We start from the raw sequence: 19,744 nt of genomic DNA, 5'->3' as shown, positions 1-19,744 counted from the left end.
TTATTATTATTACTATTATTTATTACTATTATTTTATTATTATTTATTAAAACCAGTTGCTTGATTTACATTCTGTAGAAAGCAATGGTTTTCATTTGGATGGGAATTAAGCACTGCTTATGGTTAGTCAAAGTTGAGCTTAGTGTGCCAGTTGGAAGAATTTATTTGATTATTATTTAAAAAAAAAATAATAGCCTGCTCTAACACAGGAGTAGGTGGATACAGTACCATTTATCTTGCCATATTGCCACATATTTTAATACTCATTGGTAAAAAGTCACAATTTGCTGCTTTGTCAGTCAACACAACGATTACAGGAAAGCTTAGCAATGGGTTGAATTATTTGCACACGTGTAGGATATGCTTTTGATATTCTATTATAATATAATACAATGCCTCACCTTAAAATGTGAGGCATAAATTGTCATAAAAAGCCAAAACACAACCAAAGCGTGTGTCAGTTTGAAATACAACAAAGGTTACAGACAGCACATCTTAAAAGGTCCACAGTGTTCTGTCTGTTCATTTGCAGCTGTTGCATGTCCAAATGCACTGAAAACAATGGTAGGATTTCCCCTGTTTCTACTGCCATTGAAATATGAGGCAATATGAGGAATGATTTGACAGTTAGCAAGATGAAATGCCATGCACATCATTTCTAAATTGTGTTTAGTACTATATGGGTAATGTACTGACCCACAATGTGTTGCTTTAGTGCTGAATAATGCTTATGATAACTCAAGCTGTTACTAAACCACATGTAGCCAATTCACTTAGTCATTTAAGCCGTTGGAATTTGAGGTATTGTAATATTTCCCCCCAAAGCTAGCACTTTTTGCTGTGCTGTGTTTTGGGAAAATGACAGGGGCCTTTTGGGGAGATTATAAAAAAGGGAAATATTGCAAGCTTAGCCTTAAGAGTATATGATTGGAGAATGAACAATTACAGGACACTCCAATTCACTTCAAAAATAGTTTCATTTAGGTACAACCTGCTATTTACCAAAGTAAATGTGTGCTGACAGTGCTAAGATACAGGAACAGAATACATTTTTGTATACAGTAGTTGCCGAAGGGCTTCTGTGTTCTTATAATACCCTACTTTCACTGATTTGTCCAACATGCAACACAAAGTTTAGTTTTTGTGAACTAAAAGCTTGCACTGATACACTATGATGTATTACACATACAATAAAAACCAGTGCCACTCACGCCAGACTGGGAAAGCCAAACAGGCACATCATGTCTGAGTGTTATGTACTATTGACTGAAAAATCAATACAATTTGTACTGGCCACAATAAAGAAAACAAAAACAAATAAGAAACAAGTGCAACGATCAAATCAACATGACAGAGACAATAAAATACATAAGGTGTAAGACTCACATGTAATGCACATGTTAATGAAGCAGATCACCAGCAGATTACTGGAGCAGAGCGACTGGTGAATGGGGAGTTTTCTCGTGATTAGTTGAAGCATGTTGCAGCAAAACGCAAACATACTGTCCACTGTATGATGAAAATAGCTACAGCTTTAATTGTGGAACTTCATGAATGGTGAAAACACTGGTAATTATAAATGACAAATGAAGAGAGACGTATGATGTGTTTTGGACACAAAATGTTTCTCTGCTATCTTAAACGCAATCATAAACTATTGTATATAGATCTATAGATATGGTTATTGCTTAACTTTAACAATCATATCTATGTGATTATGAAAATTGTTTACAGTACAGACATTCAATGTTAATTAAACAATGACAGAGAGTCTGATATGCAGTCTACACTGCACCCCCACCAGATACTGATCTTCTCCATCTTTCACGCCTGCCGTGTGTGTGTATGGGGAATTCATCTATGACATTCAATAACCTGTGAAGAAAGAGGTGCTCTCTGACCATATAATCAACTGAACTCACTCCAGGCTCTTTCTGACCCCCTCATACCAAACCATGCTTTTCTCTTCATTTGAGACATGTACAGTTGTGGTTGATCAATCCATACATCTGAGTCATGATGTCCAGTGATGGGGAGTTCATGGTAAGGGAGCAAAAATGTGCAAGTTGCTTCCAACATCCGTCTGTTCTCCTTCTCTTTCATTCACTGATGAGACACGTAGCTGAGGCAGAGGGTGAGCTGACAGCCTGCCTGTGAAGTCAGCAAGGAAAACTGAGTATGTGTTCGTATGTGTTTGTGTGCGTGTGTGTGCGTGTGTGTTCAGTATGTGCGAAGAAAAGTTGAGGTTCCTATCCAGGTGGCCCTGGTCATCCTTGCATTTCCCTCCTCGTGCTCAATTCAGGTTCTGAATCAAAAATCATCTTCTCTTCCTCTCATAAATATTAATATAATACTTTATTACCCATTGCCCTTGACCCTTATAACGCCATAAACAAAACAAAAAAAGCAAACTATCAAAAACATTGAATAGGTCTGACAAATTGCAACATCACACAATAAGTAGAATAAAACCCAAAGGAACAGCAGAGGTTGTATAAATGTTGTGCTTCTTTAATTTCACTTTGTAAAGTCCTCCACTGTCCTAGTTGTGTTTTAGTTTAAACTTTGTTATATTTAATATATATAGAGATAAATGTACACGTATGATCCGCACTGAGGTTCGTCTCTTGTGGCAAGCAGAGGGCAAGCAGAGAGGCTACCAGGAGCACCTGTCTTTTTTTCCTCTGTTTCTGGTTTGTCCTTTCCTCACCATTCATTTGTTTATTCATTCTTACATTTATCAGTTATTTTTCTGTCTCTTTGTCATTCAGTAGCTCCCACGGTCCCAAAGGCTGGGATGGAAGGGAGATGGACTTTGTGAAGAAAGATTTTTCCCACTTTCTCTCTCTCTCTCTCTCTCTCTCCTTCACCTTCTTCCTGGAATCCCTGTTTCCTCATTTTTATTCCCTTAGGTCCTTTGTCATCTTTGGTAGAGTGTCCGACACTTTGGTGTGTCTGGGGAACAGGGTGGAGGGTCCGTCAAGGATTGCTGTTTGACGGAGTGGAGATACATGAGAGGGTGCATGTATGGATGAAGAAGGTTAGTGAAGGAGAGGAAAAGGTGACAAAGTGACACGCTGACATGGTTAAAGTGAATATAATCAGATTAATAGAGTGACAAAGGAGAGATTGTGTAGTTCGACTGTCAAAGATCATCAAGTATGTTCACCTTAAATACAGTATGAGCATCAGTTGGTTATGCTGGAGAAATCTTTAAAGAAAGCAGAGGAGAAGAAACTAGACAACAACGTTGTGTTATCTAAGCAAGAAGAATGAAATGGATGCATGAAGGATAGAAAGACAACAAGTTGAGAAGGACAGATGGTTAGGGAGACAGGTAATTAGAGGAAAGGGCAGGAAGAAGGGTAGAGAGAGAAGTAAAAGAGCGTGAATCAGAGCAGTGTCTGTCACTACAGACAGGCGGTGTTGTGGGAAGTGCTCATCATCTGTAGAGTAGTGACAGCAAGCAGGAGAGGCCAAAGGTCAGCCAGCTGGCCAATGGGAGCGAGTGTGATCCACCAATCAGAACTGTGGAAAAAAGAACAGAGTTGTCTTATTAGTTCATACATGGAAAGAAAATCCATAGTCAGCTTCTGTTATTGATTTAATGGCTTGACTCATGACTTTATAAGGTTTTATAGCAAAGTTCCAACAAACACAATCCTATATTTAGAGGCATATTGAGCAATCCAGAGGGCATTTTATACTCTAGCCATCAATTCAATTATTTTTACTCATAATTTATTGATTGATTGCTGTCAGGATGTAATTAAGAATTTCAACAAATATAACAAAACAGGCCTCCAGAATAAATTGCCTACCTTTAATATGATAATCCGTTTCATTAATGATTATTTACCACTCACAATTAAAAAAATCTCTAAAACATACATCTGAATCAAGAAGCAAAAAAATTGCCTTTCCTTTTCTTCCGAAATGGACTCTCTGCAGTATATATGAGATAAAGGTGTAAACTGTAGCCTAATCTTTTTATTTAATGTCATTTTACATGTCATTTCATTATTTGTCCTTTGTAAACTTAATTTTATAGGACAGGCCAACCCTGCCATTACTTTGACCAAGTAGATACATAGATAGATAGTATATATTTAACTCTTTGGCCCAGGGCTGACTGAGTGCAGCAGCATGTGCAATGAAAAAGCCCTGGTGTGGCTGAGAGTTCAAAGTGTTCTTCAAAAAGCATAATTTGGACAATACCAAACCATGTTGCCAATGTTGAAAGCAGGAGGAGGTGTTGTAGTCAAATCAATCTGTGTTTTAGGATTTCATGTGGAGAAAAGTGAGAGACTGTCAGGGAAGAAGAGTCGAGCGGAAAAGGAAGGACAGCAAGAGAGGCACAACCAAGAATGAGGGGGCAGATGAGAAAACAAGTAATTAGAAGAAAAGTTACTGCTGATGTCAATATCACCAAAATGTGACTTGTTCTTCTCCAGGTTGTTATTGTTTATGCACAGTTAGTGCACACATCTTCCACGTGGTGTAATTGAATTGTTTGGAACACTTTCACTAATAGTAATAAGCTTTGGTTGTCCACATGAGATCATCCAACATTTCCCATTGATTTTCTTTTATGTTAAAAATCACACGGAAGCAGTGTACCTCAACACAGTCACACTCACTTACATGCACACAATATACACAGCATTACATTAATGCAGCACTAGATTACAAATGCAAACTGCTCAAAGACAGTTTCATAAATAAAAAGTAGGTATTGTATTAAAGAGATCAATATGATTTCATATCACGGGTCCATCCTCCAGGCAGAAAATCAATATTTATAATAAAGCTTTGATCTTGGGCACACAAACACACACACACACACACACATACACTCATTCGTATAGTAAAGTTTACAGGCAACATATTGAACAGGAACATGATGTTTTAAAGCTCTCTGTCTCTCACTGCCCTTCCTTTAACTCACCCTACCCCATGCTATCGCTCTCTCCGTTTCAGTGATTGTAAGTGATTATGGTCTATACCGGTCTATAAAATGGAGTTTGAAAAATAATGCAATGCTATGGGCGTATGCAGTACAATGTATTTGTGTGTGTTGGTTTGTGTGTGTGTGTGTGTGTGTTTGTGTTTGTGTGTGGTTCCATATATGTCACATCACAGACAGTGCACATGCATTTTAATCCACTTACATAAATCTTAGCCTCTACACCTGCTTCTTAGTGCTGCAACCAACTAAAAAATCAATGTCTGTTTAGCTAGCAATATCCATATGATCACAGGCATAAAAACGTATGCTCTGAATGACGGAATAACATTCAGCTCATTTAGTCATCATTTTATATATAAAGGTGTGATAGATTACATACACATATATTTTTTAATAAACAAATTCTTTCTAATTTTACTCATCATCATGAGAGCTACATAAACAATCTCCACTAAAGTTACTAACAAAAACTACTAGACTATTAGATCTACTGATAAATTTCTTGATGACAGACTTGATACTTATTCCGCTTCCAAAAACATGTTCTCCTCCTATTTACTGCTCTGCTGATCTCATGCTGTCTCCTCTCTTCTCCTCTCCTCTGCTGCTCTGCTCTCCTCTCCTGTCTACCGACAACAATAAATGCATGTGTTCATTGTCACCATCAAATAATTAACTGTAAACATCACTGCAGCCTCCAGCACACCTGTAGCCGATAGTGATGACACAGAAACGCTTCTTTGGAGACCAGTTCAAGGGACCCTGCAATGTCATGCCCTCCCATTGGCTGTATGAACAGAAGCTGGATTTGTGGTGCATTCAAGCCAAGCAGGAACCTTCAACCTGCATTCTTTCTAATGGCCAGCAGGGAGCAACTCCACTGGCTGCGAAAAGAATTTTGGTTCCATTAGATCTAATGTCAAAATGATCCTACTTCTCACTTGATTTATTACCTCAGTAAACACTTTCCTAAGGAGTTTATCGTCTCAATCATTAGTTTCAAGTCTTCTTCAATACAGCATGATGTTAATTTTGTAAAATACGGTCCCATTTAGAGGAAAATAGACGATAAAGCAGGGTATACTTTATCACTATTGCAAGTCCCTACCATGGTGACCTGCTAATCAGGATACAGGTGACTCAAATCCACTGCACTGTGTAAATGTTACCAGCACCACTGAACAAGCCTAAATGCCAAACAGGACGCTTCAAAACCATAGCCCACAAACCAATGGGTGATGTCAAGTGACTTCTTTTAACAGTCTATGGTTCAAGCACAATTAATTATATTCGTTTCATGAACACGGTTTAGTAAAAGTGTAAAACAGTTATTAGCGATTCTCCCCCCAAAAAACTGAGCAGGAACATTTTTCCCTCCCAACCTTTACTCCTGGAACAGCGTGCCTGTGCATTCTCCCCATTTCCACCACTGAACATGAGTGAATAGAAAATTGAATATACCCCTGTTATAATACATAATCCAAACTGCTTATCTGGAAGTGAGAACAAAGGTGAGCATTAACTTAAAGAGGTGGTATCATGCTAATTTTCAGGTTCAAAATTCTATTTAGTGGTTGTACCAGAACAGGTTTATATGGTTTAATTTTCAAAAAGCACCATATTTTTTTGTCATACTGCACATTGCTGCAGCTCCTCTTTTCACCCTGTGTTGAAGGCTTCGTTTTAGCTATGGAGTGATACACCTTGTCTCTAAATGATCTTTGTTGGGAGTTGCACATGCGCAGTTCCTAGTTAAGGACTACTAGCCAATCAGAAGCAGAGAAAGGCGGGTCAGCGAAAAGATAACAGCTTCGATTCAGCTGAAGGCTACATGTTGCCGACCAGGTTGGCAACTTGGACTGGAGCAAGAGTTTCAGAGTGGTGAGTTATTAATCTGTAACAAAAGTTTTCTTTCATCCATGAAGTTTTAACCGAGCTCTGTCTCTACATCACAGTAACAACTTCATGTCCACTGACTGCTTTGAGGGTAGCTAGTGTTTTTCCACCGGTGTTTTTGAGGGCGTGTCGGAGTAGTTGCTCAGCGAGTATTATGACACGTATTTTCATTGTGACGCCACAAGAAAGGGAAGTAAAGGCTGGACTACAAACGAGATGTTTTCAGGCAGTTCAGAGCAGTGTTTTCTGTGGGAGATGGGAACTCCCTTTGGGGTGGATTTTGGGCTTTTTCACTTTGCAAACCTACTAAATGCACAAAAAAGATATATAACTCAATAAAGGAGAGGGAAAAAGCCAAAAACCATAATACCACCTCTTTAACTTAGAACTCGTGAATATCTTATTTACTGTCATTTGTAATCACATGTAACACACCTTCACAAACAGCTTTGTTTTGAGAAAACTCAATATTCTGCTGCACCTTTTACGCTAACAGTTAAAATCATCAAATAACTGAATAATTCTCAGTTCATGTCACAGCATACTCAAACATTTAAAATGACTACCCAGACTGTCAATGTTAATGCCCATGACATCTTGATGAGGTACTTCCTGGTTGAGCTAAATTAGATTAAGCAATTTCAGAGTTCATTTTGATCTAATGTTTCACCTACGGAAAGTTCTCAGAATATGATGCAGTGGATCAACGTGATAGAAGAGCAATGAGGTGAGGAGGAAATGCTTTCAACGGAGGACAGAGAATACAGTAAAAAATAAAGCAGTAGGGGACACGCTCACCTTCCACCACCTCTTATTTCAACACACGCAACTGAGCCAGGTGGAGCCCTGCGATTTATGCAGGCGGAGATGCACCAAACATGTCAGAGGCAATCATCCTTCATTTGTGGAGGACCATAGGACAAAAGTCTCCTGTGCACGCTCATAGTTAACCTGAATCTAATGTGTGTGCGTGTGAGAATGCATATACTACAGTTGTCAAATGTGTGTATTTGTAAGTTTATGTGCATTCCTGTGTGCTTCCATATCCAGTAAGTCTCCATTGAAAACACTTCACATGGGTGAATGCGCATGAATGTATCTCTGAGTGTGTTTGCAGTGAGTGTGTGTGTGTGTGTGTGTGTGTGTGTGTTTGTGACACACAGGTGTGATGTATAAGCTGGGTGATGCTGCCAGGTTCACCTGCTCTCCCTCCACATCCTACGAGATGCAGGGAGCTGCAGCAAAGTCTCAAAGCAGAAGTGCCTTCTGGCTCAGAAATATACCAATTCTCTCTCTCTCTCTCTCTCTCTCTCTCTCTCTCTCTCTCTCTCTCTCTCCTCTCTCTCTCGCTCTCACTCACACTCACACAGAGCCATGTGACACTGTGCTGTCTATCTATCTATCTATCTAAACATGTGCTGACATTGTTGTTGTTGGCAAAGGTGGTAAACATCTGGGGCCATATGTGTCATGTACGCATTAAAACACACCATTTCACGCACATAAACTGGTATTAACAAAAGGAGAATGTGGGCATACTTCAGACCACAGTATGTACTGTTCTCCAAAGATAGCTGCAGGGGATATGATAAGGAGGAGATCAGTACTCAGTGCAAGTACTTGTTTGTTTAGGTTGTTTGCCAATTTCAACACTTCTGTATGTCAATCAAAGTCCCATTCATTAACTTATTTAAAATATTTTTTTTTACATTTGAGCCACCATTTCCGTGTTCCTGTAATCATCATTTAATTGTATCCTGAATTGTGAAGCACTTTGTAAAATCTGTTTCAATAAGAGATCTATAATGATTGATCATCTTTCTGACATTTAATAATGACTGAGATATCACCGTGATGATGGTTTACAGGTACATGTGATAAATTAGTGTTATGGTCCTATAAAAAAAGCCACAGCTGTGCATAATGGTCACCCATATCTCGAACCTTGCGATGTAGCACAGTGGGTGAGGTTGCATTATTTCTTCTTTGTCGTCCTTCTAATTGACAGGTCTAATGAGTGATGGAGCAGGCAAAAGTATTGATAATGCAAATGCATGATTCCTGTTTTTCTCAGCCGCTGCATTTCTCAGATCAGAATTGAAATTCTCAAAACTACTTGTTCAACCTCCACATCACCAACTTTCACCACCAGTCAAAGGTTAGTGTGTTCAATCCTTACTTAGGACCACTTTTTCCTTTTTTATCTTTTTATAATCCTCTTCAACAAAGTTCTTATGAAGAGCCTGTTTCACATGCTCACAATAAAGCACATGCTGGACTGTGCGTATCCTGGCGATTGGTCCACATCCATCAACCTATGGACTTTTCATTTCCCCATCATTCCCAGGCAGAGGAAATTCCTGTGCTTCTCATTCAGAGGAATCCATTTAACAGTACACATTTCCTGACAGCTATTTCGGAACCTTTGTAATAGCTGTCGGTAAATGTGTGATTGGATTCCCCTGAATCTCTTCATAAAAACCTTGTTAAAGAGGATGATAAAAAAAAAACACACAAGAAGGAAAATAAACTCTGAGAGCACAATCTTTAGATTACAAATCCTGTGCTCTACCAGCTGAGCTAACCAGTGACACTATAACTTTTACACACCTGCCGACCACTGTGTTCAGCTTTTGTGTGTTTTCTCCAACAAAAAATGATCCTGTTATCACGGGAAACCAACATTCATTATCTCGAGATCACAAGGTACTTATCCCGTTATCACGGGAAAACGGATTAAAATAAAGATTTGAATGGATGGCTGCTTAGGGCTTCCATAGTATCCTAACTGTAATTTTTACAGTTGTTCTATGCAATGCTGTAAAACAGTCCTGTCCTTTTCTTTTCTGTATCACAATGACATGCTTTGTCAACAAATTACAGTACAAACAGTACAAAAGTGTAACTGTGATTCCTGTCCTCTCTCCTGCAATGTTGTCCTGGTGAAAGTGATATATGCCGTACAGAAAAAGTGCAGTCTTCAGCATTTTCAATCATCGTCATCAAAACAAATGTGTACGTCAGAAAATACTTACAGAGTACACTGTTATATTGACAACATGGCTAAACATTTTGACTATCTAGTTCCTAAACAATGACACAAGGACTAGTCATTCTGATGGCTCTGACAAGTTCACTGACCTAAATATTTACTTTTGAGAGCTAGACTAAGGATATTGAGCAACTTAAGAGTTTTTGCAGGTAATCCACTGTGTTGTGCTGTTTGTACTACCTGTTTCGAGAAATGCACTTGCTGTTTTGCAAATGTTAAGGATGATGAAAAACTATAAGAGCATTTCTTCATACATTTATGGTGAACCGTGGGAGTGGAAATGAAGCTGGAACATGTGTGCCCAGCTCCACAATGACTGAGGTTTATAAAAAAGAAGCAGGCATACGTGCAGCTTTATAAATCTGACAAAAAGAACATGTATGCATATTTCTATCGTTCAGTATTAATTCTTAATCTTAATCTCAGTACTTGTATGAAGACAACCTTACTCAAGAACTTTGGTTCGGACTCAAATGAACCAAGTACATTCATGACCTTATAAGACTCATTACTGACTCTGTCCATCTTGCATTAATGCAATAATGGTGTTATGTTACACCTGAATTTGCACTTTCTTCTAAGTCTTGTGTCTTTTGATTTCATCATACCTGGCAAGCATGGGTGGAGTTTAATCCTTCTCTATTCCTCATTTTACCTTGCCAACTCATTGGTGGCAAAATCTGTACTCAAGATGGACCCATTTGTGTTTTTTACAGTGGCAAAGATTCTTCAGTTGCCTGCCTGATAATTACCCATCTGTCTGCACTGTATGTCTCTCCCTGCACAAAACCTGCAGGACACACATACATACACGCGCACACTCCCAGAGCTCAAGAGTTTTCGTCTTCCTGTTTTCACCATCATCCATTATTTACTCTATCCGCCAGTGTCTTTACATGCAATATGTGCGAGATCGCTCACACTGGGGGTTTGAGGAGGTAAAAGAAGGATGTTAATAATTCACTCAGATTTTTGCAGTTTTGTGTTGTTTCCATGGCTCTGCGTTTCCTTTGTAGTAGGTTTTAGCAATGAAAAAGTGAACAAGAGCATGTAGTTTCTCACCACATGTTGCTAGATCTAAAAATGAAATATAGCTTATTGTACTAACATTCTGACAAGCATCGCATGTCTGTGCCTCCTGGAGGAGGGTCCCTCTTCTACTGCTCTTCCTTGACCGCTCAAATTGCAAAACACTAGAAATTTAGTTAGATACATGATAACATTACTGTACAGATACCAAAATAACATAACGTCAAACTAATTGGCTGATGAACAGTTAAAAGATTAGTTGTGCATTCTATCATAGTAATGATTCACATCTTTGTTTCTTGTTCAGTTTCACAGTTTCAAAGTGTCCCTACTTTACCTAAAAGAAATGGCATTGTGCAAGAAGAGAAAAGTGCCAAGTGGCTGTTGTTGTGCAAGTGTGTGTGTTTGTGTTTGTATGCATGTCTTGGCTTAAACTGGAAGATTTTTCGTTTCATGTACTCTTTCTTCTTGGTTCTTCTTTGGTTCTTCTTTGATCCCTCTCTCTCTCTTTCTTAAACACACACACACGTGCACAAACACACATACTTTCGGTCACTCTCCGTCTTTGCCCTTTTCTCTATCTCTGACTCTTCTCTACACCCCAACCCTTTAGGCTATTTGAGTCTCTCTCCACACGGTTATATGGACATGCACTCATTCCTCGTAACTCTCTTTTTCTCTTTCATCCTTAAGGCATGGTGGACCATCACAAGCAGTATAAGTAGCAAAATAGTATTCTGGTATTCTATTTATGGGCAGACCCTTGGTTTGACTTGTCTAGCATGACGGCATGAGCGGTGTGGAAAAACTGTGATTAGATTATGGAGTAAAAACAACTGTTGTGGTGGGCCGATGCCCTGCCACTGTTGAATCCAGGTGTCTTTCTCTTTCTCTCACTGCGCAGATATTCCTGTCTTTTTCACTCATGCTCTTCCTCATGAAATCCTTATCAGTACACACTTTCTGTTGGTCCTCTCTCTCTTTCTCTCCAAAGGGGAAATAATAGAAGCTTTTAAAGATGAAAAACTGTGCAGAGGTATAGATATAATAAAGGGTAGATGACTATTAGAGAGCAGAACATAAGAGGAAAAGAGACAGGGTATAATGAAGGTGGGTGTGGAGGAGGCAGCGGGGGTGTGCTGTGGAAACTTAGAGCTGAAAAAATAGAGGGGAATGTCAACTAAATACAACGATGGACGGCAAATGATGAGGCTTCCAAATCGCCTACATGTCGGTGCTCTGTGGTGTCCACTTGTCTCCGTCCAGCCCCCACACTGACAAGATTTTCTCTGCACAATATTCCCACACCTCCCAAACACCAAAGAAGACGTTTAGTTCTCTTTCTTTCATTCCTTCGTTCCTTTGAAAATCCTGTCTCTACAGTAATTCCCTTCTCTGCTGCCCAATTCATTTCTTTTCAGTTGAAATCAATTCAGTTAATCTCAGTTTAATTCAGCTCTGTTTCAGCTTCTTAGCAAGTGCTTTATTGGCATGTCTGCTGAAAACAAAAAAAGCTATCAACTCTTTTTTTTTATACTGTGTTCATTATTTGAGTTTCTCTTAAATGCGCCTGCACGCACAGAGCATGATGGGAGAAAACAGTAAATCACAGCTGCTTCTTTGTGATTCTTTCTCTGGGTGTTTATGTCTCTACACTAAAGAAAAAGTCTAGCTTACCTGTCTTACCTGCGCTGGCTACAGTGTTCTCCTGCTTGCACTTCCCTATGGTGATGGACACGTCGTCAATGGCAATATCCCCCTCGAAACTTGGGCCTCGAATTCCTTCAAAGACAATCTGTTTTGGGAAGAGACAAAGAGACAGACGGATGCTGGTGGGTATATCTGATAAAGTATATATCAAGTTGGTCAAAAACACAGCCATCACCCTGCTCGAACAAACTTGACTTAAACGAATAACCATCTGGAATTTTTGTCTGAATAAAATTTTACATCTAAGTAAAAATGGATGTGATAATAACTTTCATTTCAGATTGAACATTAAATATCTCAAACTGGTCAAAATAAATTAAATGGCCCTGCAATTTAAAAAGACAGTATGCTGAAACAATTAAACAAACAGCACAGATAACAACATGCAGGTAGTAGTATGCTTCAGTATTAAGTATTTATCTTCTTTCTTATCCCATAATCATTTGTGGACCCACAACAACAAAACTAAACAGGAGACTCATCTGAAAGCTTTCCAGGCGACTTCCCCATTGTAGCCGCCAGCCATCTGGTTTTGACTGACAGCCTAATTACTGTGGTGTACCAAGGCACCCAGCTAATCAGAAACCAGGAGTATTCTGTCCAGAATATGAGGAGGGAAACAGAAAATAAACAAGGAAACTTTGTTCCTCTAAAATAACAACAAAAGCAACTCTCACAACTATAGCTATTTGCTTTAACTATATTGGTGCCTTGTATAGTAATTTTAAATATAATAGCCACTGTGCTTCTGTGTGATCATGTTGGAGGGAGTTTCGATCCTACAGTAATAATAGCTTATTTGATCTGTGGGGGTTTCCAAAGAAATGGGCATTATGCACAAACCGGTGCGTGGGCCTGTTCATATAGCAACATTTTCCACTACATCTATCAACTTGCCCTTGAGCAAGGCACATAATCCTCAAGTTATTCCACTAAAATGGGGAGAGGAGCAGGTGTGACTGTGTGTATGGATGTGATGCTGATGGAAAATCTGCCTGTATGCCTGTATACATACATAACAAGAGAGACAGGAGGTCTGGCAAATACACCTGACTTTAAAAACGCCATCTGTTAACGCCAATGTGCTGCGAGTGTTTTACCCAGTAAACAGGTAGAACAGACCTGTCATCATATTGTGTGTGAATATATCAAGCTAGACCATGGGTTCAATTAACCCAGTTCTGACCCACCAAGGAGAAAAGCCTGGCCCGACCCCATATACGTTCTGAGCAAATGGAGGGTGGAGAATTGCAAAAACACCAAACAGTCCCTCATTGCTGGAGCATTCCATTACCTGTGTTTTAATCTGCGAGTGTTAGCGCCGAACAGCAATGTCAGTTTGAAGTATCAAACAAAAATTCATGGGGCAGATACCAATAGCCTATTCATTGCCATAGACAAGCACCAGCATAGCTGTGCGCATGTGAGGTAATTTCTCCAGTTCACCTCTGCAATGTAATCCTTAAAAGTTAAAGGTCAATAAAGAAAGTAACCGTCCCGCACGTATGACCAGCCTCTGGCTCAGTTACAGTAGCTCTTACTTGAGAGTTGCTGAGCATATCTTTCCATGGTTCATTTAGTCTAAGTTAACTGATTCCTGTGTGGTACGCTGACTGATGTGTTTGAGCACACACTGCAGGGCATGAATGCCATAGCCCCAACAAACTCGCACAAGCATATATACAGGTAGCCTAATTCATTTTCCTTCTGTTGCTCTATATGTGTCTCATGCTGTCCTCCTATCCAAATAGAGAGGCAATTCAATTACATTCATAAAGGGGAGGGAAACACAAGAGCGGTCCCACCTCTTTCCCACTTGCTTTCTAATTTGGTCCCCGAACGGGAGATCTTCTTTGAATGAATAAATAAAATAATTAGGAGAACCTTGAAACTGATTGGGCGGTGTGAAGGGAGAAAGAAATGAAGTTGGTCATTTGTGAAAAAGGATTACTTGATTTACAGAGGGTAGCTGTGAGGGAAAGTCAGGGGTAGCAGAGGGAAGAGGCTAATTGGTCAAGAAGCCATGGTCACCTAATTTATAAATAATACAATGCTGTTTCTTTGCTGTGTGGCTGTGGCTAACATTTCATTTTATTTCTGTACTTTATTCCTGTTGTCCATATTGTTGTATAATTAAAGATGACGAGAAAAAGAATAGGGCAAGGAAGTCCTGAGACTGGCCTTGACACACAGAACAAATAACTGTCTCCTTTGAGTTGCAAAACAACACAATCACACTGAGCATAACTTCCTCAAAGATATCAAACAGAATGGCACAGCACAAAGAAATGCAATATCCTGCTAACCAACACAGGATGGCAATATAATGATTTTAGGTGTTTATTTTTTTGGAAAGGCTCAGGAAAATAGGCCTGCGCCCTTTCACTTAATGATTACTGCTGACAGATCAAGTGTGAGTCACCAGTGCCAACAGTGCCTCACACTTAAACATCACTTCGGGGCACTTAGCTGAGGTGAAGTATATCTCAGAGTTTCTCAACCTTACAAGTGGCAAGGCTGCTTGATGTACAGTCATGGAAGATTTTTAGTATTGATATTGGCTATTGATATTTGTCATATCTTTTTTTATTAAAAACATAAAGTATTTGCAATATTTCAGTATTTCTGTGCACTAAAAAGTACATTAACAAAGAACACTTTTCTAAAATTCACTGCTAAGGGTCAGTAAGATTGTGGGATGTAAAAATTGGGTCATGGGCCGTAAAAGGCTGCTGCTGTATCTAATGTGTCTGATATTCAACTATGACATTTAAAAAATACACAAGAAATATCACACTGCTCTAGAAAGGTAGACTACAAAATCTCTACTGAGTAAAATTCTCTTAATTCACAATTCTTGTCATAACAGTGTACACCGTGTGACACAGAGTATGTGTGAGGAAACCTTAGTGAGATAGACAGCTCAAGTATGTGTGTGTGTGAGTGTGTGTGTGAGTGTAACTACAGGATCAAAGGGTGTACAATAAAGTGTCAGGTTGGAGTTGTGAATGTGTCGTTTTGTCGAGCCTTGTAACCTTTAATGTTCCCATTGATGTGCTGTCCACATACCACAGGGGACACAGTCGTGAGAGAGAGAGAGAGAGAGAGAGAGAGAGAGAGAGAGTGTGTGTGTGTGTGTGTGTGTGTGTGTGTGTGTGAGAGAGAGAGAGACAGAGAGATGTTCAGAGACAGCTTTGAAATACCAGTGCAGAAGAGAGTCGGTGCAGTGTGAGGCACACAAATGTGGGTTGGCCTGGTTTCCGACAAGCCCCCCAGGTACCAAACACTGCGAGGAACACAGATGGCCTCTGGGTAATCCACAGAGGAGCGAGTAGGGACACAAATAATCTACTACAACATGTTATCTCTTTTATTTCCCCAACCATTGATTTTATGTGCACATGTAATTTCTGCTTTATAAGTTGGTCTCAATGAACAACCAGCTTTGAGGCCAATTCACTCTGATTATTTTAGGCTTAAGACAGGTGGTTAGACAGATGGTGGTTCTGTCGAACAATGAAAACATTAAGCACAAGTAATCGCTACAGATGATTGACAATGTCATAATGGACACGCTTTTTTCAATGTGTATGGACAGCTAAAAAAAAGCTTAGTTTTCCCTGAAGATGCAGTGAACAAAACCAAGAGCAGAGAACACTCATACAGTGGTAGTTCATATTTCATGAATTTACAACTTGAATATACACTGACATTATGCGGCAATCATGGCCAGCAGGCAGTAAACAATTTAAATTCTAAATGCTTCCTTATCGGTTGGCTCCACTACTGTTTACAATAAAAGCCTTGTATTAATGTAAGCCATGGGCTGGTCTACAGCTCTTTTAGAGAGGTAGGAAGGGAAGCTGTGCTCAAAAACATCATTACTTTTGTTGGATGGAGCACAAAGAGAGGGGGAATACAGAGACGAGTGGCAGCACCTCAAAGACCTTCAGTGTATGCAGTCAGCGAGCTGTGCACAAGACCAGAAAGTTGGCGTTCTCCATGGACATGCTCTCAACATGAAGCAGAAATGAAACAAGCATCAATATGCAGTCACTCCTGCACTCTGTGGAACAAAATATTTACTTCAAAAAGCCATCCTCTGGGAGTTCAACTGAATTAGAAAATCATGAGAATGTTGTTCAAAGGGGACATAGATAATGGGGCACAATAAGGTTACTGCACTTTATTTTGCTTGGGAATTTAGGTTAATGGTTTCTTCACTTGTACAGAAAGAGAATCAACATTAAGCTGCCAAACAACGGCCACAGACACAGCCGATACTGTACTCAACGTTACATGGAGTGTTCAGCTCCAGGTCAGTTAATAGTAGCTGATACTGCAAACTGCTATTTACACTAAGAAAGGAACATTATAACATTGCTGTAGAACCCCATTCATAAAAACACAGGTTGAAATCACGCAGGGAGTCAATCTGAAAAGGTCAACATGTATTACCCTACCTGAATTTAAAGCCCTCCTCCCAACCTGGATTGCACTCTGCATGGGCATTACTCAGCTTTGGTAAACAAGCTTTTGAGATGGCAAATTAATTTAAGTTGTGAGAGTTCCCAACTTCTCTGAAAAAGAGAGACTGTAAGTCAGACCAAGTGAGGACGTAGAGTGGGGGAAACTGGAACTTAAAGCGGCGCTGCACTAATTTTACTATACATGTTAAAGCTGATTTACTACTCAGCCTGTGAAAGCAACTGTATTATGTTTCTCTGGTTCTGAAAGAGCTTTTCAAGTTTGAGAAATTAATCCTGATGATTATATTATCATAAGCATTTTAACAGAAAGCCCACAAAGAGCCAAAACACTCATGCAACATTCTGTCACTACTGTATCAGAATTTATGTAAAGAAGCAATGAAAATGGATGCCAAAGGCTGCCAACCTTCACATCTTGCATCATTTACCTGTGAAAACACAGCAATGCCCAAACCAATCAGTTGACTCCCAGCAGCCACAACACAATCCCTGCTCATCTTTAACAGTCATCTCCTCTTTCATAAGAATCACTACTAAAAGTTTTAGATGCAGCGAGCCATAGCAATTGGAAAAATTAACTTAATAGAGCCATACTTTACCATTTCAGCTAGTAGAAAAGAAACTAAACAGCAGAACACAACAGCAGTTGTGTCAGGTAATTCCCATTGTCAACAGCAGACAGCTCAATAATTATTATTGATTGTAAGAAAACAGCACTCCCCAGAGAGACACAGAGGGAGAATAAGAGACAGATAGAGAATGGGGGAAGACAGGGCAGCTGGGATAACAACAGCAACAGTGTGGAAAGGAGAGGCAGCGATGAGAGCTGAAAGAGAGTGTGGTGGACAGGCCAAAGAAGAAAACTCAAGAGAGACAGACAGGTATGGAGAAGAGAGATAAATGGGGTTCACCCTTCTTATCTCATTTCATCAGGCCCTTGGGGAGTTCGATACAGAAATAAGAAAAGGAGGAAAAGTGTGAGAAGGGGAGAGAGAGTAACAAAGTATGTTTATCAGCTTGCCTCCTCTGGCTGGTGCTGGGATCAAGGCTGCATGCTCGCTACATTATTTAACAACTTTATTTGTTACACGGCAGCAGTTTGTGTTTGTGTGTGTGTGTGTGTGTGAGAGAGAGTGTGTTAAATAGATACAGCGAACTGAATAACTTAGATACCTAGTAAAGTTAGTGTAAAAGTTTTTAAAAAAAATTTGAACGACAGCACAACAAATATGCATATAAGTCATGCAACCTGAATTTAAATGATTTAATGGATCTTGCTTTAATTCACGACATTGGATACAAACAGCTGCGTCAACTTGGTAAGATATATTTTTTGCCATTATATCATAAAGGTTAAGGGTGGTGAAGATCTTAGGTTGTGTGGGTTGACAGAAAAAAACAAAGAGGTTAAAAGTATGTTGTGACAGAAATCCTTAACCAAATCTGTGCAAACTATTCTCTTGGCCTGCTGAGCCTCCACTTTTTAACAGTGTGATTTCTGCACAACTGTCACTGGTTTTCAACATTGTGCCACCACTACAAGACAAACAACACAGGTTGTCCCTCTAACCAGACTACAGCAGCAGATTTCACTGATTAGCAAGTGTTCAGCCAGAGACAGATCCTGTGATAATCCTGTGATGACGTATACATGACATTTTTTTCCAAAGCAGATATTACTTAATGTAGTGGACAAATTTCCAGGACATACTTGGTCAAGGACAAGCACACAAACACGTGATGGATTGGACAAACGTACACATGCACAAATGTGAGAGAGCAGTAAGGCCATATAAATCCAAACTCATACACCCATGTGATGGACAAAATGTACAGTAGATACAGTCCAGTATATGCATGCGCATATGAGAAAGACCACACAAGGAAGAGCGGGACAAGAGAAAAATAGTCATATACATATATGAGGCAACCTTCAGTTGCCAAGGAGACGATCCCTCTCTTGCATGAATCCTTCCTCATTCATCCATCCTGCCTCGCCTACCTTTGCCTGAGTCACGATACAAATGGGAGGGATGAATATTTAAGATGCAGTAAGTGCTTTATTGATTAAACAAACACACATTCACATGTCTCATTCCCTCTTGTTCACACACCCTCTTTGCATGTTTTTAAAACCCCTCCTACTATGCTCACAAACACATATACATGGTTCCCCTTGCTGTCATCTTCTTGACTGTAAAAATCATATCTGTTACCAGCAGGTGATGGTGTCTGGACCAATTAAGCCGCCTGCTTTTACACTGCATAGGCACAGTCTGGAAGAAACAAGGCTCTCCCTGGTGTCTGACTCTTGGTGTCACACACTCACTCTGGCACAGTGTGTATATACACTGTATGTTAGTTGTGTGTGAGTGGTATTTTCATCTGTGACGTGTGTATCTGTCAGCACACGTTGTATGTCCCTGTGGTGTGTTGAGTGGGTAGATTCTGTTTTTAGCTATGAGAGGTTATACCTTCAGATCCACATTTTTTCCCATTTGGTCCTTAACCTGCATTTCACCCTTTCACTGACACACACACACACACACACACACACACACACACGCACACTAACACTCACAGACACATCCTGAAACA

At 39.7% G+C, this 19,744-nt stretch overlaps 1 protein-coding gene across 7 annotated transcripts in view; it reads right to left on the bottom strand.

Annotated features, from left to right (window-relative positions):
- Nucleotides 1-230: 230 nt before the first annotated feature.
- LOC123958888 (MAM domain-containing glycosylphosphatidylinositol anchor protein 1) overlaps nt 231-19,744 on the bottom strand; it is a 277,449-nt gene continuing 257,935 nt past the window's right edge. For 4 of the 7 annotated variants that reach the window (XM_046032613.1, XM_046032615.1, XM_046032616.1 and 1 more), the window contains 2 exons: nt 12,624-12,741; nt 231-3,528 (listed from right to left, as the gene is read on the bottom strand). In XM_046032613.1, coding sequence (XP_045888569.1) covers nt 3,443-3,528; nt 12,624-12,741 — 204 coding nt within the window. In that variant the 3' untranslated portion in view covers nt 231-3,442. The remainder of the gene's footprint in view (nt 3,529-12,623; nt 12,742-19,744) is intronic. The other 3 variants (XR_006822182.1, XM_046032614.1, XM_046032618.1) reach the window with 3 other exon arrangements.

The sequence above is a fragment of the Micropterus dolomieu genome, linkage group LG20, assembly GCF_021292245.1.
Source record: "Micropterus dolomieu isolate WLL.071019.BEF.003 ecotype Adirondacks linkage group LG20, ASM2129224v1, whole genome shotgun sequence".
Classification (NCBI taxonomy): Eukaryota; Metazoa; Chordata; class Actinopteri; order Centrarchiformes; family Centrarchidae; genus Micropterus; species Micropterus dolomieu.
Note: the sequence above shows the minus strand (reverse complement) of the source record. Positions and strands in the feature narration are given on the sequence as shown.